Here is a 16,667-nt window from a genome sequence, read left to right as displayed (position 1 = left end):
TAGTGAGTGGACACAGTGTTTAAAAGCCCCAGCTTTGGTTGGTTAGTGTAGTGGTTAACACCTCTATCTTCTACGCTGTAGACTGGGGTTCAATCCCCACCAGGGTAAGCATCCTACACTATACCAATACGAGTCCTTGGGCAAGACTCCTAACACCACCATGGCCCCCCCTGTGTAAAATGATCAAGTTGTAAGTCGCTCTGGATAAGAGCGTAAGCAAAATGCCATAAAAATGTAAAAAATGTCAGCAAAATGCCCCAGCAGCACTGCTGTGTCTGATCCACTCGCACCAGCACATCACCACCACCACGTCAGCGTTACTGCAGTGCTGAAAACGTCCCGCCACCCAAACGATACTAACAGTGAAGAACCAATAAAGAGGGACTAATAAAGTATGCAGAGACACAGATGGACTACAGTCTGTAACTGCAGAACGACAGAAGTGCACCTATTCGGTAAATGGAGCAGATCAAGTGAACGATGAATGCAGATAGAAAAGTAGACGTATTGAATGACGTGGTCTGTTGGTGTATATGAGATTCCAGTCATGCGTTTCTGCACTCGTTCTGGATAGTTTACTAACTGTGACGCTTTAATGCTGCTCTGGTGCAGAACAGAGGGAAGTGAGACCGCTGATTACCATATTGGAGAGGAACAAGTCAGGAGGATGTCACGTCAGGGTCATTTGATGAGGTAAGCAGGACAGGAGCAAACACTGATAGTAAGGATGACACAGCACCATCACTCTTGTTTCGATTAAACCACTGAATGCTTTCCAAACAGGCGTCATTAAAGACAGCGAGAAAGACGTCAGTTCACCGAAGCCCCCCTGCTTTACATTATACAGTAAGGATCCCTGTACAATCATCCATTCCATCCATTTTCCAAGCCGCATCTCCGTCAGGGTCGCGGGGGGGTGCTGGAACCTATCCCAGCAGTCTTCGGGCGGAAGGCAGAATACACCCTGGACAGGTCGCCAGTCCATCGCAGGGCAGACAGACAGACACAGACACAGTCACTCACACACAGGGGCAGTGTAACATGTCCAATTGGCCTGACTGCATGTCTTTGGACTGTGGGAGGAAACCGGAGAACCCGGAGGAAACCCACACAGACACGAGGAGAACATGCAAACTCCACACAGAGAGGACCACGGTGACCCGGCCGGGGAATCGAACCCAGGCCCTCCTCGCTGTGAGGCGACAGTGCTACCCACCCCTGTACAATCACTGTGGGGGGGAAAGCTGCCTCCCCCACTAAAGTACCACTATGTTTCAGAGTCCTTGCTGTGAAATAAAATCAGTAACAGTTACACATTTCCAGGCTCAGTACTGCAAGCACGCTCTGCCTTTTCAGTGCTAAAGACTCTTTATTTGCTGATCTATCACCATCTACTGGACAAACAGTGTTTTGGACACAGAAGTTTGTCAGCGGGAAACTTAAATCTCTCCCAGTCTACACCACCTGTAGCTGATCAGCCAAGACATATCGACTGTATGTCTTGGCTGAATGCACCCAAATAACAATGGAAGCTTATAGCCAGCCAATTAACACTGCGTGAAAAATACACCATCAACCAGTCGTTTCAAACTGCACTGCTGTTAAACTACCTAAAAACTTGCTTATGTGGCTTCTCACACTGTATGACATACTGTTATCCATTAAGACCAACAAAAGTAGAGAAAAAAAAATTAGGTTTGGGATCAATTTAGACTGTCAAGGACAAAAAAACGGCAGAAAATATCGCCTAATTCGATCAAGATGATTTGGAAGTTAGACCAGCTAATCTACTGCAACAGATAATCCATAATAAAATAATGCGTGTTCTTTCGTATGCAGTCAGAAAATGAAGCCAGCATGAAAATATTTTACTTCTTTCAAATTCGAGCTTCTTCATTTTTTCCTAAACACTTTATTTATACTGTAACTGTTTATTTAATATGTTACCTGGACATTATGCTGCTACTCTCTACCTGCACTGTACACTTTATATACAGACCACTGTTTACACCACTAGTACTTCTGCACTTACTGGACTGCAGTTCACCAGCACATTTCTGTCTATATACCTGATACACTTGAATATCTGACTATGCACTGACTGTCCATACGTCCAGTACACCTATAACACCTGCCTATGCACATCTTGTCTACGGTCGACACCTGTACCTGCTGACCACGCCCACTTTGTCTGTCTTTTACTGTCTTTTGTCTTTGCACTGTTCACTATGCATCTTTTATTACTGCACTGGAAAAGTCGCCCCATAGTGTTTCTTTATACTGTACTAGACTGTATTGTATAATGACCAAGTTTAATTGAATTGAATTGACTTTATCTTTCCTCTGATGTTGATCCCTTTGAAATCTCGCTCACATATATCACATAATATACGGTTCTTTTACTGCCCGTTTGCTGTCTTGTGTGACTTAGTTGCATAATCTAAAGCTGAATTACTGCATTTGAACTTTAATAGAAACGACCGTTCACATCTCTTGCCCGCGCTGCATTACATTCAGATTATGCCAAAAATATTCGTCTCTCTACTCAAACGAGTGACGTCCAAAGACACAGTGCACTGAAAGAGCGACACCTGAAGTCAAAGCCGTATCAGTCTCCTTAAAAGACATCTTTATTTTGCAAGGAAATAAATTATACAACTTAAAAAATAAAAAAAAAAACCTCATTCAAAGAAAAATAAACGAATGGAGTACACCAAAACAGTTCGCCCAGACTGCAAGATAAACGTCCACTCGGGCACTCCGCGGCTCCAAACCCTCACTGCAGCTAGCGGCACACATTCGCTTGATATATTCAGTACGGGATTCGAAAACCCAACTCTTCAAGTTTACAGATCTGCACATCCTAAAAAGTATATTTAGACAATCCTAGGCAGAGTAAATGCACGTTTAATAATTAAATTAATTTTTTTTTTTTTTATTGTCACAGAGGTGGCATCCCACACTAAGCATACTCAATATCTTGCTTTCATTTTCCTAGAGGAAAAAAAAAAATGCTGAGTGCAGAAACTTAGTCACTTAGAAATTAACACTGAAAATCATTCCGACAGCTCTACTCAACCTTTCGCGATGCCTGTCGATACAAAAACAATTAAGATGACGAATACTGATTATATGCCTCACTGCAGCATATAGGCTATGTCAGGATAAAGTAACAGTGGAAAGCAGGTGAAAAGTGGGCAGAAGAATGAACGCACACAAACAGACTCCCTCACTTCTTTACCGATTTTGAAAACCAGCGTCAAGTTCGGATAATGATCTGCATCGCGAGTTAACACGGAGCACTGCGAGGACAGCGGAAGCAGATGAAGGAAAAGAGATGCATGCGCTTTGTAACTCCGTGGGAGATAAAAGTGGGGCAGCCAACGCTGGAAATCTGAGTGCAACTTCACATGCGACACTCCTATTCCACTTCAGCCTAAGCCTCAATGTCACAAACACAACACGACTACTACACATCATGGCAGAACTCCCCATGTCCTACCGCCTTCCACTTAAAGCGATATTAAAAGCACTGAGAGAGGGAAACTCTAGGCAGTCATGATCAGGGCTCAAACGTATCCACAACTAATTCTGCCAGCTTTCTTCAAAGTGTTTAATGCTTGCCTGATTATTGCTCATTCTGGGTCGGTGTGAACGCATTCCTAGTAGGACGGGCAGCGGTTAGGACGCCTGAAATGATTCAATATGCTTAATATACTATTCCTGCATTCAGAAGTTAATACAAATTTCAAACCACCTGTGCCAGAAATAAACCAAAAAAAAAATCCCTACCAAAGTATTTATCTTCACAAGCCATAGAGGCCCAGTCAGTAGAAAGGGAAGAGTAAACCCTCTCCACAAACAGTAAATTAAGCAATGAATCTTGGATAAACAGAACTTCACTGTGTCTCACTGACCAATGGCTCTCAATTACCCAAAGCACACACACACACACCCACCCACTCCCACAACCCAACTCACATTATGATTCTGGATAAATAAAGCGAACATCATCATCATCATCATATTATGGTTTTACTGGCTTTCTGCTGCTCTGAAGGAACTGTATTGTAGGATTAGACGGGCTATAGGGCTTTTGCTTTCATAAAAGCTCAGAATTAAACACTCAAGCTCTCGTCTGGTCTGTAAACCCATTCTTATGAACATGGCATGGCTTTCCAGCTGACTGCAACACATTACAGTGACCACTGTGCTGTGCCGATTAATGAAATTCATCATTCACGTCTGAAGCTAAATTCATAAGGATTTTTCAGAATCTTAATGACCATTAAATAAAATTAGAAAAAAATAAAAGTGTATGTAGCCCACTTAAACCTCAATAAGCTCAGGCTATTTCGCCATCATCAATATGAAGATCTTAAATTTCATCAAGACTTATAACGTGCTAGGGACGGGGAAACCAGAACACTGAATTGCTACTGCATTAGGGAAGAAAAACTACCGTGTAAAACGTAAATATTAGAGACGGGTTGTTGTAGGAAACAAATCCCAAAAAAAATGACCTGCTCCACATCTTTTGTCTCAATTAATGACTGATGTGAAACGTTTTAGATGGGGTGAAGACACACTAGCATTACACTTCTGAACCAATTTAATCAAATAATGCAAGATCATTAAGTTCACAGGTCTGGCAAGTGATTACAGGGGGGGGGGGGGGGGGTTGGGGTGTCAAATGACATAATGAAGCTCAAAGAGTGGTTATTGTCTTTTCTGTTCAAGGGTGTGGCATCAAAAGCAAGCACTAAATAACCTGATATAACAGCAGAGCTGAAAAGGCCCAACTACATGATATGGCTGTTTTGCTGGAAATTCAAAAAGTGACAAGATAATTGAGACACATAGTGAAGTCGGTCAGACAGAACAAATCCAAGACGAGGGGGGTAAATAGGACATACTTCAAAGTATTTTCTATATCATTGGTGTAATATCAACCCCTCCGTGTTTTACGTTGGCAATGTATAATTAGTAAGGGAGTAAGCAAACCGGTACGGTGAGCTGCTTCAAGCACAGAAAACATTCCAACATCATCATCATCTTGAAATAACTTGGCTGCCCCACTGTGCCTGAGGTTTACCGAGCAAAGATAAGACGGACTTAACCTGGACCAAACCTTTTGTTAAACTCAAGCATCCACTCGTGTGCTTCAGAAGCTTGAAGGTCAAAGTTGGAGTGAACAGACTCTCCTGGACAAACCTAAACAGAGAGACACTATTTCCTGTGAGGTTTTTCATCTGCCTCCACTCAAGAATGAAGAAAAAAAAAAAAAAAAAAAAAAAAAAACCACAAATATAAAAGTTCAGTGACCTTACAGGCTTGTAATACCCCAATAACAACAATAACAGGAGGTTGCTGTTGCTAGTTAACACCTACTAAACATCCATATCATCCTCCTCCTAAACGAGGAGTAGAGGCAGATGATGCTCGATGCAGTGTAGGCCAGGGAAAGGATATGAAGGATATGAGGAAAGGAACGTGAAGGTTTTTTTTGTGACATATGGATGGACATCCTGCAGCATAAACACACTGTGTCAATCAGCTATCTTGAGTTCAGAAGCGATTTCGCAGAAAGAAAGAAAGAAAACAAAGAAAAATACACCCACGCGCGCGCACACACACACACACACACACACACACACACACACACACACACACACACACACACACACACACACACACACACACACACACACAATAGATGAAAGAAAGAAAGCCATGCTGACAGTGTGGCAGAGTGTGTAAAGTGCTAACGCTCAAGTCCTCCATCCTGTTGAGGGCTCCTGTGTGGCTGCAGTGGGAGCTGTAGGAACCTGTAAGAATGGCCAATGTCCACTGGAGGATGGTGACAGCAGCAGGTGCATTGAGAGCTGTGGGCCAGGGAAGGAGGAGGAGAGTGGACACAGTCTGGCCCAGACGGATGGCTGGGAGAGAGGGAAGGGGGAAGGGCACACAAACACAGCACACACAAACAGGTCCTTGGATGACTAAGACATTCCCACTGACGGCATGCTGTTGGAGATGTAGACACTCACAAAAAAAGGCAAACCACCCACCATGCATACTGACTACCAGTTGGCAAAAATAGAGTCCGTTTTGTCTTTTTTTTTCCTCTGAAAACTCCCATCCTCAACTCATGTTTCTTTACTGTAAGGTAAGGCAGGGATTTTCTTTAAATGAGCTATTCTGGTGTGTGACTGTCGGTCATTGAAAACAAGCCCGTCGCTCCACAAGAAGATCAGCAGCCAGTGTGGTTTCTCCACGGCTTTAGTACCCCTCTCCCACTGCTGTCCTCCTGCAGGTTTCACCATCTTCACCGTGATCAGAACAATAAGCATCTCCAGCGTAAACCTCAGTGCTACGCCATGTAAATGAAGGTGTTTATGTCCGACTCATCACGCTTTATGTACTTGTGCTCGATAAGCCACTCGATCTGCTCCTTGATCATCTTCTTTTGGGGAAGAAACATGTTCTTCAGGATCTCCACCAGCTCTGTCTGCAGCTGGGCGTTGGTGATCTTCTTCCGCATCTTCATGATCTGAATGATAGCCTCCTACAAGATCAAAAGGAAAGCAGAAAAAAAAAAAGAAAATTGATTTTGCGTCTTATCTTAAAAAAATGGCAATCCCTCTCCCTCCGATAAACACATACCTGTGTTCTTAATATCCTAAGCTGAACAATGCCTTCATTTTCCTCTTCCCTCATTCGTTCTGTAGTCAACTGTAGGCGGCCAATCAAGTTAATCTTTCCCCTCTTCTGCACCTTTGAGTTTTTTCTGGAGAGCAAAAGAAAAAAGTGAAGCACTAAGAGTCTATTGACCCCACTTACTCATATAAATCCAACCAAAAAAAACTCAGAACGAGCTGCAAAATAAGTTTAAACGACCCAAGAATAGATACGTACATCAAGGAGAACTCCTGGTTAACAAAGAACAAAGTACTGTCTGTGAAATCTTTGGGAGAGCTCACTTGAGGTTCATACGACAAGACCTGCCGTTTGAGTTTTGGAAAGGCAACAAGCGACTAAAAGGAGAGAGAAACAGAAAGGCAGAGTGACATACGTAATCAGGTCTGGCATTTTTCAACCGTCAAAGTCAAGTAAACATGCAAGAAAACTTGGATCTCTGAGAACCGGATGAGGGAAACTAAGCCACTCATTTCACCTTTAAGAAATGAGATCTCAGTAGAACTAATGGACATTATAATAAAGGCTAATACTAAGCCAGACTATCATCAACATTTTGTCAACAGGCCTGACCATCAAGACTATATTTTTCATGCTGAGTAACTGGTCACTCAATGAAAAGGTCAGACCCAAATACAACCAACCATTATCAGAGCCTCTGCAAAAAGGACCAAAACAAGACGTGAGAAATTGAGATTAAAACAATCACGACATTCACTGCAAATGAAACCTTTAGTTTTCAGATAGTGGAGAAAGTTTTTGTTTTATTTATTTTTTTCCTTTTTTCAGACAGTGGGAAGTCTACAAAAATATTAATTGCTTTTGTGCACAAAATTCAGATGATTAAACTGATTGTTATGAAAAATTTTAAATGAATCGCTCAGCCCTAACCTACGCTTCAACACTCTTACCCAAAGCGTGCGTCTCAGCTCGGCGTCGGGTAGCTCAGTGGCAAGCTTGAGGTTTTCAAAGCTAATCTTTTCCCTGGGTCTTTGGTTCCAGGCAAAGAGAACGGCCAGCTGAAAAGTAGTGACCTCCAAGTCATACTGGCCCACTTCGTTCTTAAATGTGATCTATGGGAAAGACAGAAAGATTAATCTACAGGTGCTGCTTATTATTGATCACTAGCAGAATTTACCATCAGGTGGCAGGAAAAACAACTGAATCAGAATTCCAACTCACAATGCCGTTGGACATAAGGTGGTGCCAATGGAGTTTTCTGCCGCTGTGATTCTTCTTGTAGAAGTCTTCTACTTCAGGAATAAGGTCCTCCAGCTCAGTGGGTAGCGACACAAAGACCTTCTCCGAGCTGCGAGACCACGCTCCAGCGTTCAAGATCTTTATGTTGACCGAGTCGGCTGCATCAGAGAACAAAAGACGTCATTAGAACCAGTATGCCTTGAATGGGTGCAACCATGAGCATTGTGCAGTGATGTCACCTGGTAAAGCAAGCTTGTTGTGCTTGTGCATCTCCTTGAAGACCTGGTTTAGATCCTCTGAGACTTTAATGTCCTGGAACATTCTAGCCAACTTGTTGACATAATCGGCGGGCATGCCAACTTCCTGCAAAACGTTTTTGGTAAAAAAAAAGCAGTAATAATGAAATTGATGACAAGAGGTTCTCACCCATTCTCCTGCACCTAAATAAAGTTAATCACAACATCCTAGTACAACACTTACCCTCAACCATTCAACCATGTTCTCCTCTATCTCGCTATCTGCTGAAATGTCCAGGATCAGCCTCCTCGTCAGGTGAGCTTTATGGTACCTCATGAACACATCCTTATTCTGGACGTATTTCAGCACCAGTAACTACAACACAATGTAAGTTAGTAAATCAGACATGACCAGGAAAGCAATGTTTTGGTTGCGCTGACTAATTTAGAACTGCATACCACTTCTTTTAATTTCAGCTCAATCTCCTCAGACGTAAGCTTCTTGCTAAGTGGGGTCTTTCTCAGCAGCATGTCACAGTAGTTGGCTAGCAGCTCTGGACACTTGGACTCAGGTTGCGTTTTGAGGCCCACTCTGCAAGCATAAGTCCACAGTTAACTTAGCCAAAAGACATGCACACTAATCAGATCATTATTGGTAAATTCATGATTTAAAAAATGAGCATTTGACAAAAGTGTACATTTGACCAGTAATTGATGGCATATTTATTGTACTGTGGAAGAGAAGAAACCTTTGGCAATGCTTTACTAATAAAATGTCTGCCTTATATTAATTTTACTGTATTTGTAACCAAAGATAGACACTAATATCGAGTGATCCTGGCCACCTTATGTATTTTGAGCAGTTCAAATGAGCAGCCTGGTGGCCCGAGTTACCACTTACTTTGGAGATTTTTTTTGCATATGTTTTTCCAGACAAACCAGTTTTTTCATTAACGTAACTACATCATCAGTCAAAGTGGCAGTGTGGTGACTGTGGTGGTCCCCTTGGCTGGACCAGTTCATCTGGCACCATAGACACTGTTCTACTGTCAAAGGTTCGCTAATGCCACACTATGAAATTAGTTTTAAATGAGATTTTAAAGGCTGTTACTGCAGTAGCTAAACAGTACCTAATGGTATATCCTAAAGTAGATGGCATCAGCATGGACCACCTTGACAGGGGGGCGACCATAGTCATGACAACGGCAATATTCTTATTAATGTAAAGCTTTTAAATAAATATTTCTTCTTTCAAAGCAAAACCCAACAGGCTTTTGCTACTGAAGTAGACTTGTTAACTGTAAATGCAATGTACATAAAATTTTTTATACTATTCTGGCTAATTCATCACTTTGCCCATGAGATAAATGGCCCACACACACACACACACACACACACACACACACACACACACACACACACACACAAAGCCGCTTCTCCCTCAGGATCGTGGGGAATGGGGGTTTGGGGGGGGGGGGGTGCTGGAATCAATCCCAGCGGTCATCAGGCGGAAGGCAGGATACACCCTGGACAGTTCGCCAGTCCATCGTAGGGCAGACAGACAGACATACACAATCACACCTAGGGGGCAATATAGCATGACCAGTTGGCCTGACTGCATGTCTTTGGACTGTGGGAGGAAACCGGAGAACCCGGAGGAAACCCACGCAGACACGGGGAGAACATGCAGACTCCACACAGAGAGGACCACGGTCACCCAGCTGGAGAATGGCCCAAATAGCCAGGGCAAAATATTTTTATTTTATTTACATTTTTTTTTTTTACATCTGACTGTTTGCAACTATACAAAATTAAATGTTATATTTTTCTGTGATTCTATTCAGGGTAGATGTTGACCCAATTTATACATTTTATAAATATAAATATAAACGTCTTTGGCCTACAGCTCCCTTATCTGTGCACTGCTACTAGCAAACAAACATTAACAAACAGGGAATGTCTAACAAGGGCAAAAAGAGAAGCGGATAAAAGTGTGCAGGCTCTAAAAATGGAGAGAATAAGGAACCAACACTAACAATGCATGACGTTCCTGAGTAAAATGGCCTACGAAAACCTGAGCAACACAGCTGCATGTACTCACCCTTTCTGCTTCATTGGCAGCTCCAGCTTAAATATTGTGGCATCATTTACGACTGCTTTGTATGCCTAAGAAACGCAAGCACATTGTAAGCTCATCTGTTCCAAAATATGCTTTAAAAACGCATGTATTCATGTGTCCTTTAGATCTGGATTAAGAGAGATTTTGGTAAGCATTTTGATAAATGATCACCATGATGCTTACTGTAAAGGACTGCAGTCATGAATCTAGCAATGCCCAGTAAATCACAGTGAGCACTAAAGAGCCTTTCCATCAACACAAAACAGATGCTGCAATGTACTCACTTTATCTCTGGCTGTGAGGAATCGAGGATCATCCTGGAATGCTTCCTTCACAAGTTTACTAAAGCGGTTGAACAGGGTAAGAAGCTGCTCCACATACTTCTCCGAGTCCTGAACAGAGGCATATCAGTTGGTAGTTTAAGTCAAGTGATACTTTTTTAATTCCACCTCCGCATTTAACCCATCCGGGAATTGAAACACCACATACACACTAGGGGGCAGTGAGCACTCTTGCCCGGAGCGGTGGGCAGCCCAATCCACGGCGCCCGGGGAGCAATTGGGGGTTAGGTGTCTTGCTCAAGGACACCTCAGTCTTGGACTGTCGGCACTGGGGATCGAACCGGCGACCTTCTGGTTACAGGGCCAGTTTTTGTTTGTATGTTCGATATCCAATTTCAACAGACCTACTCTGGGGGGTATTCAGCCAGATAACCTAAGCCAAAAGCCAAGTCTGTCCAATAGGAGAGGACACTGGGGACGGTCCTCACTGTGGGCTTAAATTATCCTACTTTGCAACAAAAATGTACTTTAAAACATCCCCCCAGAGTGCCATTAAGAACATACAAGTTCCCCGAACATCAAATATACTAACTGTCTTTATAGTTTTGTTCTCCACTCACAGTTGTGATGGTCTCAGCAGCAGCAACCATGTCGGCCAGCCCAGCACTGATTATGTGTTCCTCCAGGTCTTTTAGCATGGGCTCAATTCCACTGGGAACTTTATCCATCAGGGAGAACATCAGGTGCAGCTCTGTACGGACGTGTAGAACAATTTACATAATAGCAAATTACTACCCAATTTAAAAAACATACATAAATGTGTCATAAGCTCAGTTGAACCAGTGCTTACTGTCAGTCTCATTGCGTTTGATCATCCCAGGACATTCTGCCAAGATGGTTTCTTTGAATGACGTCACCAGTGCATTTACACAACATTCCATAAGCTATAACAAAAGTCAACGGTCAGTCAATAATTCTAAATAGAAAAATATGGCACAATATTTTATGTGATACAGGGGGAGAACAATAAGCTTAAGCCAAGGGATAGGAACAGAAAAACATTTTCCAAGACTAAGATTTTTGACATGGGGAGGGGGGATATGAAAAGTGGTAACGGACGCAAGCTAAATACTCACTGCTTGAACAGAATTACATTCACGTCGCGTCTCTAAATACCGTAGTGCACGTTTTTCCTCCTCCCTTAACTTAGCGTCTGCCTGCAGGCAACAAACACGAAACCAAACAAAGAGACAAAATGGTTAAGTCCAGGTATTACGGCACTTGTCCACTTGCAACCTCACCTTGCCGCATCCTATTCGTTTCAACGGAGAGCTCTGCCACATCGTGTGGCGTACGATGTTTGCGAAATCTTACCACAGCAAAGTTTACATGGTTCGAGCGATAAGGCAAAGTTGAAATCATACAGGACTCGCAGGTTACTTGCTAAGGTAGCCATCTACCATGGTAGGGAGACTGAGCAAGCGAACATTATAGTTTGTGTTTTTGATCTATTTCTTCATTATAGTGACATAGAAACTCCCACCAATAGCAAGAAGAGATCTGGTGTTGCAAAATGCAGTGAGAAAAATGCAAGTGGACACATACCGTTACAGTGAGAAGAAAACTGGAGACCAGTTGAAGACCAGTATGTCTGTTTAGCACCACAGGTTTTCTTTACACAAACCAACTTGTTGTGAACTAGATTTGTCATTAACAGTGAAATTCCCCATAACATAGAACTTGACATACTGAGCCAAATGTAAAACATACATATTTCATGTAGTTTTGTACTCCATTCTGCTGCAGGTAGGAGGGTGCCTGTGTCCTGTAGAACCTCTCAGTGGAGTCCAGGTAGGCTTTCTCAAAGTTATCCCTGTAGATTTGCAACTTATCATCAGGGTTGGAACACAGGTTCACTGTGTTTATAAAATAAAAAAAAAAAGGATATTAGGAATCTTCTATTGGACTATACATGTACAGCCACACCCCATACCATGTCTCTGCAGTCAAAGTATACCAACAGTAAGCTGCAAAGAAAGGGTTATATTCTTGTAAAATGCATATTTGCCTATAAACACCCCCACATGTATCTAACAGATAGCATAACAATAATATAACTTTCTAATATTTCTCTCTCACCATAGGACTCGCGCACCCCAATGACCAATTGAGAGTCAAAAGCTTCTCCGAGCCTTTCGGCATGTACCAACTTCATCGCACTGTCCTGCAACCTATTCTTAATGTTGGAAAAGATGGATTCGTTCCAAGTGTCCAACATCAGCTGTGAATAGACAAAAACAGAGAGGAGAGAGGACGGAGGTCAAACAATGTCTTCCTTGCTCAGGCCACACATTCTGCTAAACAAAGAGCCACCAACACCTGCTCACCTTCCGCACTATGCTGTCCTCCACATTGGACTTCTTGTTGCTACCTTGCTTGCCCATCAAGGTGATCTCAAGCTGGCAAAATGGCTTAGGCAGAATGTCACACTGTGTGAAGAACTTCCTCCACTCCACGATGTAAGCCTTGAGGAGAGCAGTGTCATCTTGGTGACTGAGCACCCTCTGAAAACCAGACAGTTGGACAAACAGAAAAACAGGTGCAGGCTGGCGTCAGCGAGAACCAATCAAACTGAAAACTATTTCAAATCACCACCTAAGGGTTTCTTAGCCAACAATTCAGCTTTTAAAAGGAATCCTTGTGCGGAACCTCAGCATAACCCTTAGCATTGCTTACCGCCTGGGCTTGCTTAATAAAATCTAGGATGTCCTCCTTAAGAGCCTGGTGGATCTTTGCAGGGCCTTTGTCATCCCATAAACAGACGGCATGAACATCTCTGCGGCACAGAAGAAAACGACAAACAAAGCAATGACACTGATGACAAGGTAAGGCCATAAGAAAGTACTGAAAAATTAAATGAAGAAGAAGAAAAAAAAAAAAAAAAATCAGAATTCATCATCTTACGAGAACAGATCGAACCACTGCTGCTTAGTTACGGACTCCTGGCGAAGCAACTTAAGGACAATCGGGCGCATCTGATCCCATTTGTCCTCAAACTGGAGGGACCCTTTGTTCTGAGGGAGGGATTGAGAAAGAACAGAGAAGGCTTGATAAGCTACTTAGCCTATATTCCACAGTACAGGAGAAAATCAGGATTGAGAGAGAAAACAGAAAAGCAGACTGTGATTTGTGCAAATATCTGTTCTTATAGGACCCCCCACTTAGAACAGGCAGAACGTTTTGGTTAAAGGAACTGTCTCAAAAAGTAATGGTCGTGCACTGCCGTTACACGGACCTTCTTTAATGTAAATCCCAAAGCGATTAGCGCACAAGATGTACATTTCAAGAAAACTGCAAATGTTTCCTACCCCATTGTAAAACCCATGCAAAACTAGGCACCCTTGGGCAACAAGCTGACAAGCAATAGGGTTAACATCCCTGCTGAGAAAAAAAAAAAAAAAAAAAAAAAAAATCAGAGACCATTAAAAGTTTCTCCTGGTCCCTGCTGGTGTCCAGTAGCCACGAACAACATTTAGGGTTTTTCTGATGGGTTAATTTCACAGTTCATATGATTCTAATGGTTTAACAGGTGTCCTGTGACTGATTCCACATCCATTTGATTGTTTCCTACCTGTTTCTGCAGAGTTTACAGAGCCTTAGAGAGTTAAACCGTGACGGTGATCATTTCTGGTTCTATCATGAGCTCCCCTGCCTCCTCTCTCCTCTCACCTGCTCGGTGAAGAACGTGTTGGGCGACCGCTTAAACGAGCTAGGTTAAGGCACAGTTACCTGTAGGCAGCGGTCACTGAACCCTGCTTTACACGCTCATCAATGGGCAACCGATGCTGAAAAAAGACCATAACATTAGGATTGAAGCCTGATGGTTTTGCCTTTTAATTGGAGTTGGCTTAGTGCTTACTGTTAGAGACCACTAGTTTCCTACAGGACGCCTTTAAATCCCAGTAAGAAACCATCAAATGGATCTGGAAGCTCATATGATTCTAATGGTCCAACAGGTATCCTGTGGCTGATTCCAGATCCATTTGGATTTGGATAGGTCTACTGGGATTTGGGATTGGGATCCTATAGGCGTCCTATAGGAAACTAGTGGTCTCTAACAGTAAGCACTAAGCCAACTCCAATTAAAAGGCAAAACCATCAGGCTTCAATCCTAATGTTATGGTCTTTTTTCAGCATCGGTTGCCCATTGATGAGCGTGTAAAGCAGGGTTCAGTGACCGCTGCCTACAGGTAACTGTGCCTTAACCTAGCTCGTTTAAGCGGTCGCCCAACCTGTTCTTCACCGAGCAGGTGAGAGGAAAGAGGAGGCAGGGGAGCTCATGATAGAACCAGAAATGATCACCGTCATGGTTCAACTCTCTAAGGCTCTGTAAACTCTGCAGAAACGAGCAACGACGTTAGCAGCTGCCTGTTTACTGCCGTCAGCTTACGTTAGCGAACAAGCTAACCGAGCTACCTTAAAATTCACACCGCAAACGCCAATAACTCGACCTTAAAACGTCGACACGGATGGCGAGACCCAGCCTTTCCCGTCTGAGGCAGGAAAATATGATCTAACGTGAGATGTCAGGTAGATGGCTGCTAGCCGGTGACCATCATCAGGTATCTGCTTACTGAGCAGCCTAGCCAGCTCGCTAACTGCCCATCTCAGGTTCACTCAGACTGTTTTCCAAACCGTGCGGCCGCAGAACCGCAGCAGGTTAGAGAACGGACGGGAAAACACGCCCGGACATAAATCGCAATCTTACCGTGTTTGCTACTGAGCTAACTGGCCCCCTACCGTGCTGCCATTAGCCCAGGCTAAGCTAATTAGCTTAGCATTAAGAGCTAGCGAAAACAGCCTGCTAGCAAGTCCCGTAAACTGGCTTTGCGGCAAGGCGCCCGAGCGAGCCGTCACGTATAACGTCCGAGAGACGGTCGTCCGCTGCGTTCAAAGCCTTATTTGCGCGCAGAGTCCCGGTTAAGTGAGCGTAATCTGAATGCAGCGAGCCGCAGGTTTCTCTTACCTTTAACAAATTAGACATCGCCATGTTCCCTTAACTTACTCTCCCGCGTTTGATCTCGCGAGTCTTGGTTTGGCGTGAGAATGGAGTCTGGACAGGGGGGCTAAGGTAGGCCAGTGAAGCTCAGCTAGCCCACCCTTTGGCTGTGCCACTTCCAGAAATGGAAATACTAAACTGTCTGGACAGCCACGGACCACAGCCGCGAGACTTTAAACACGTTACTCGGTCTGTGGTATCTGCAGTGTAACAGCAGCCGAGCAAAGTCAAGTCCAAACTTTGAGTCAGAATGGCCATTTAACTTATTCATTTTCCAAAATCACCACAAAACACAACAGCTAAACACTCAGTTTACATTTACGACTTTTTGGCTGACGCTCTTGCCTGGAGCGACTTACAATGTGATCATTTTACACAGGCGGGCCAAGAGGTCGTGTTAGGAGTCTTGCCCAAGGACCACTAGCGGAACAAATCAGAGCCGGGCCAGGGCAAATGACCGGGCCCTTTATATCCTTTATTATTTAATAAAGCTTATCAGAGAAAGGCGCTTTTAAATTAAATTTATTATAATTATTATTATCATAACATCAATTTACAACATACACATGCCCGCAACAGCGGGGCTTACAAGCTTCGCTTATCGGTGATCCAAATATCGGTGATCCACTTGAAACTTTGCGTGTCATAAAGTTAAATGTAAGAGTGAAAATGAAGCCGGTCGTGCAGAACAAGATTTTATTCAGTATTTTACACCCACTGCATCACTACAGTCAGTCGGTCTTGTGAAGTTTTTAGAAACCATGACTCAGTCCTGACTGTGGCACCCTTTAAAAGCCCCGTGTAAGACTTGAATGATGGGTGGTGTGAGGTGGGCTGTGCCTTTGTACGTATACCGTGCTCATCTGGGTACAATCAGGAGAGGGTCCGCCTTCTCCAGCTCTCTTCGGACGTGATAGAGGCCCGGCTACTTCAAATCTCCCATCCGGGCCCCCTCTAGCCCCTTCTAGGCCCGGGCCAGGGGCGTGCCGTCCTCCCAGCACCCCCGGAAGCCCTACCCCTGCCAAGGACTCTTATTGGTATAGTGTAGGGGCTTGAACCCCAGTCTACAGCAT

At 43.6% G+C, this 16,667-nt stretch overlaps 1 protein-coding gene across 2 annotated transcripts; it reads right to left on the bottom strand.

The window, feature by feature from the left end:
* Window positions 1-2,603: 2,603 nt before the first annotated feature.
* cul5a (cullin 5a) lies at window positions 2,604-15,585 on the bottom strand. Of its 2 annotated transcripts, none has more exons than XM_017723965.2 (19): window positions 15,304-15,516; window positions 13,500-13,609; window positions 13,272-13,371; window positions 12,923-13,099; window positions 12,675-12,816; window positions 12,306-12,451; window positions 11,672-11,752; window positions 11,386-11,479; window positions 11,156-11,286; window positions 10,539-10,646; window positions 10,237-10,301; window positions 8,595-8,727; window positions 8,380-8,511; window positions 8,139-8,262; window positions 7,882-8,057; window positions 7,611-7,772; window positions 6,919-7,037; window positions 6,667-6,790; window positions 2,604-6,568 (listed from the first exon to the last, which is right to left on the bottom strand). In XM_017723965.2, the coding sequence occupies exons 2-19, from the start codon at window positions 13,568-13,570 to the stop codon at window positions 6,374-6,376; spliced, it is 2,280 nt and encodes a 759-aa protein (XP_017579454.1). In that variant the 5' UTR covers window positions 13,571-13,609; window positions 15,304-15,516; the 3' UTR covers window positions 2,604-6,373. The 2 variants fall into 2 exon arrangements, with proteins under 2 accessions (XP_017579454.1, XP_017579453.1); XM_017723964.2 differs by lacking the exon at window positions 15,304-15,516 and adding an exon at window positions 15,562-15,585 and having other exon boundaries at window positions 6,374-6,568.
* Window positions 15,586-16,667: the final 1,082 nt, after the last annotated feature.

This window comes from Pygocentrus nattereri, chromosome 17, assembly GCF_015220715.1.
Source record: "Pygocentrus nattereri isolate fPygNat1 chromosome 17, fPygNat1.pri, whole genome shotgun sequence".
Taxonomy (NCBI): Eukaryota; Metazoa; Chordata; class Actinopteri; order Characiformes; family Serrasalmidae; genus Pygocentrus; species Pygocentrus nattereri.
The sequence above is the reverse complement of the archived record's forward strand: the minus strand, read 5'-3'. Positions and strand labels throughout refer to the sequence as shown.

Bases quoted from the DNA above. Each gene is read 5' to 3' on its own strand.
- cul5a (XM_017723964.2), bottom strand. From the start codon at position 15,585: ATGGCGATGTCTAATTTGTTAAAG. The intron at 13,100-13,271 runs GTAAGCAATGCT...TCTGGTTTTCAG, and splicing joins TTATTAAGCAAGCCCAGGCG to AGGGTGCTCAGTCACCAAGA. The intron at 10,647-11,155 runs GTGAGTGGAGAA...GCCTCTGTTCAG, and splicing joins CTGCTGAGACCATCACAACT to GACTCGGAGAAGTATGTGGA.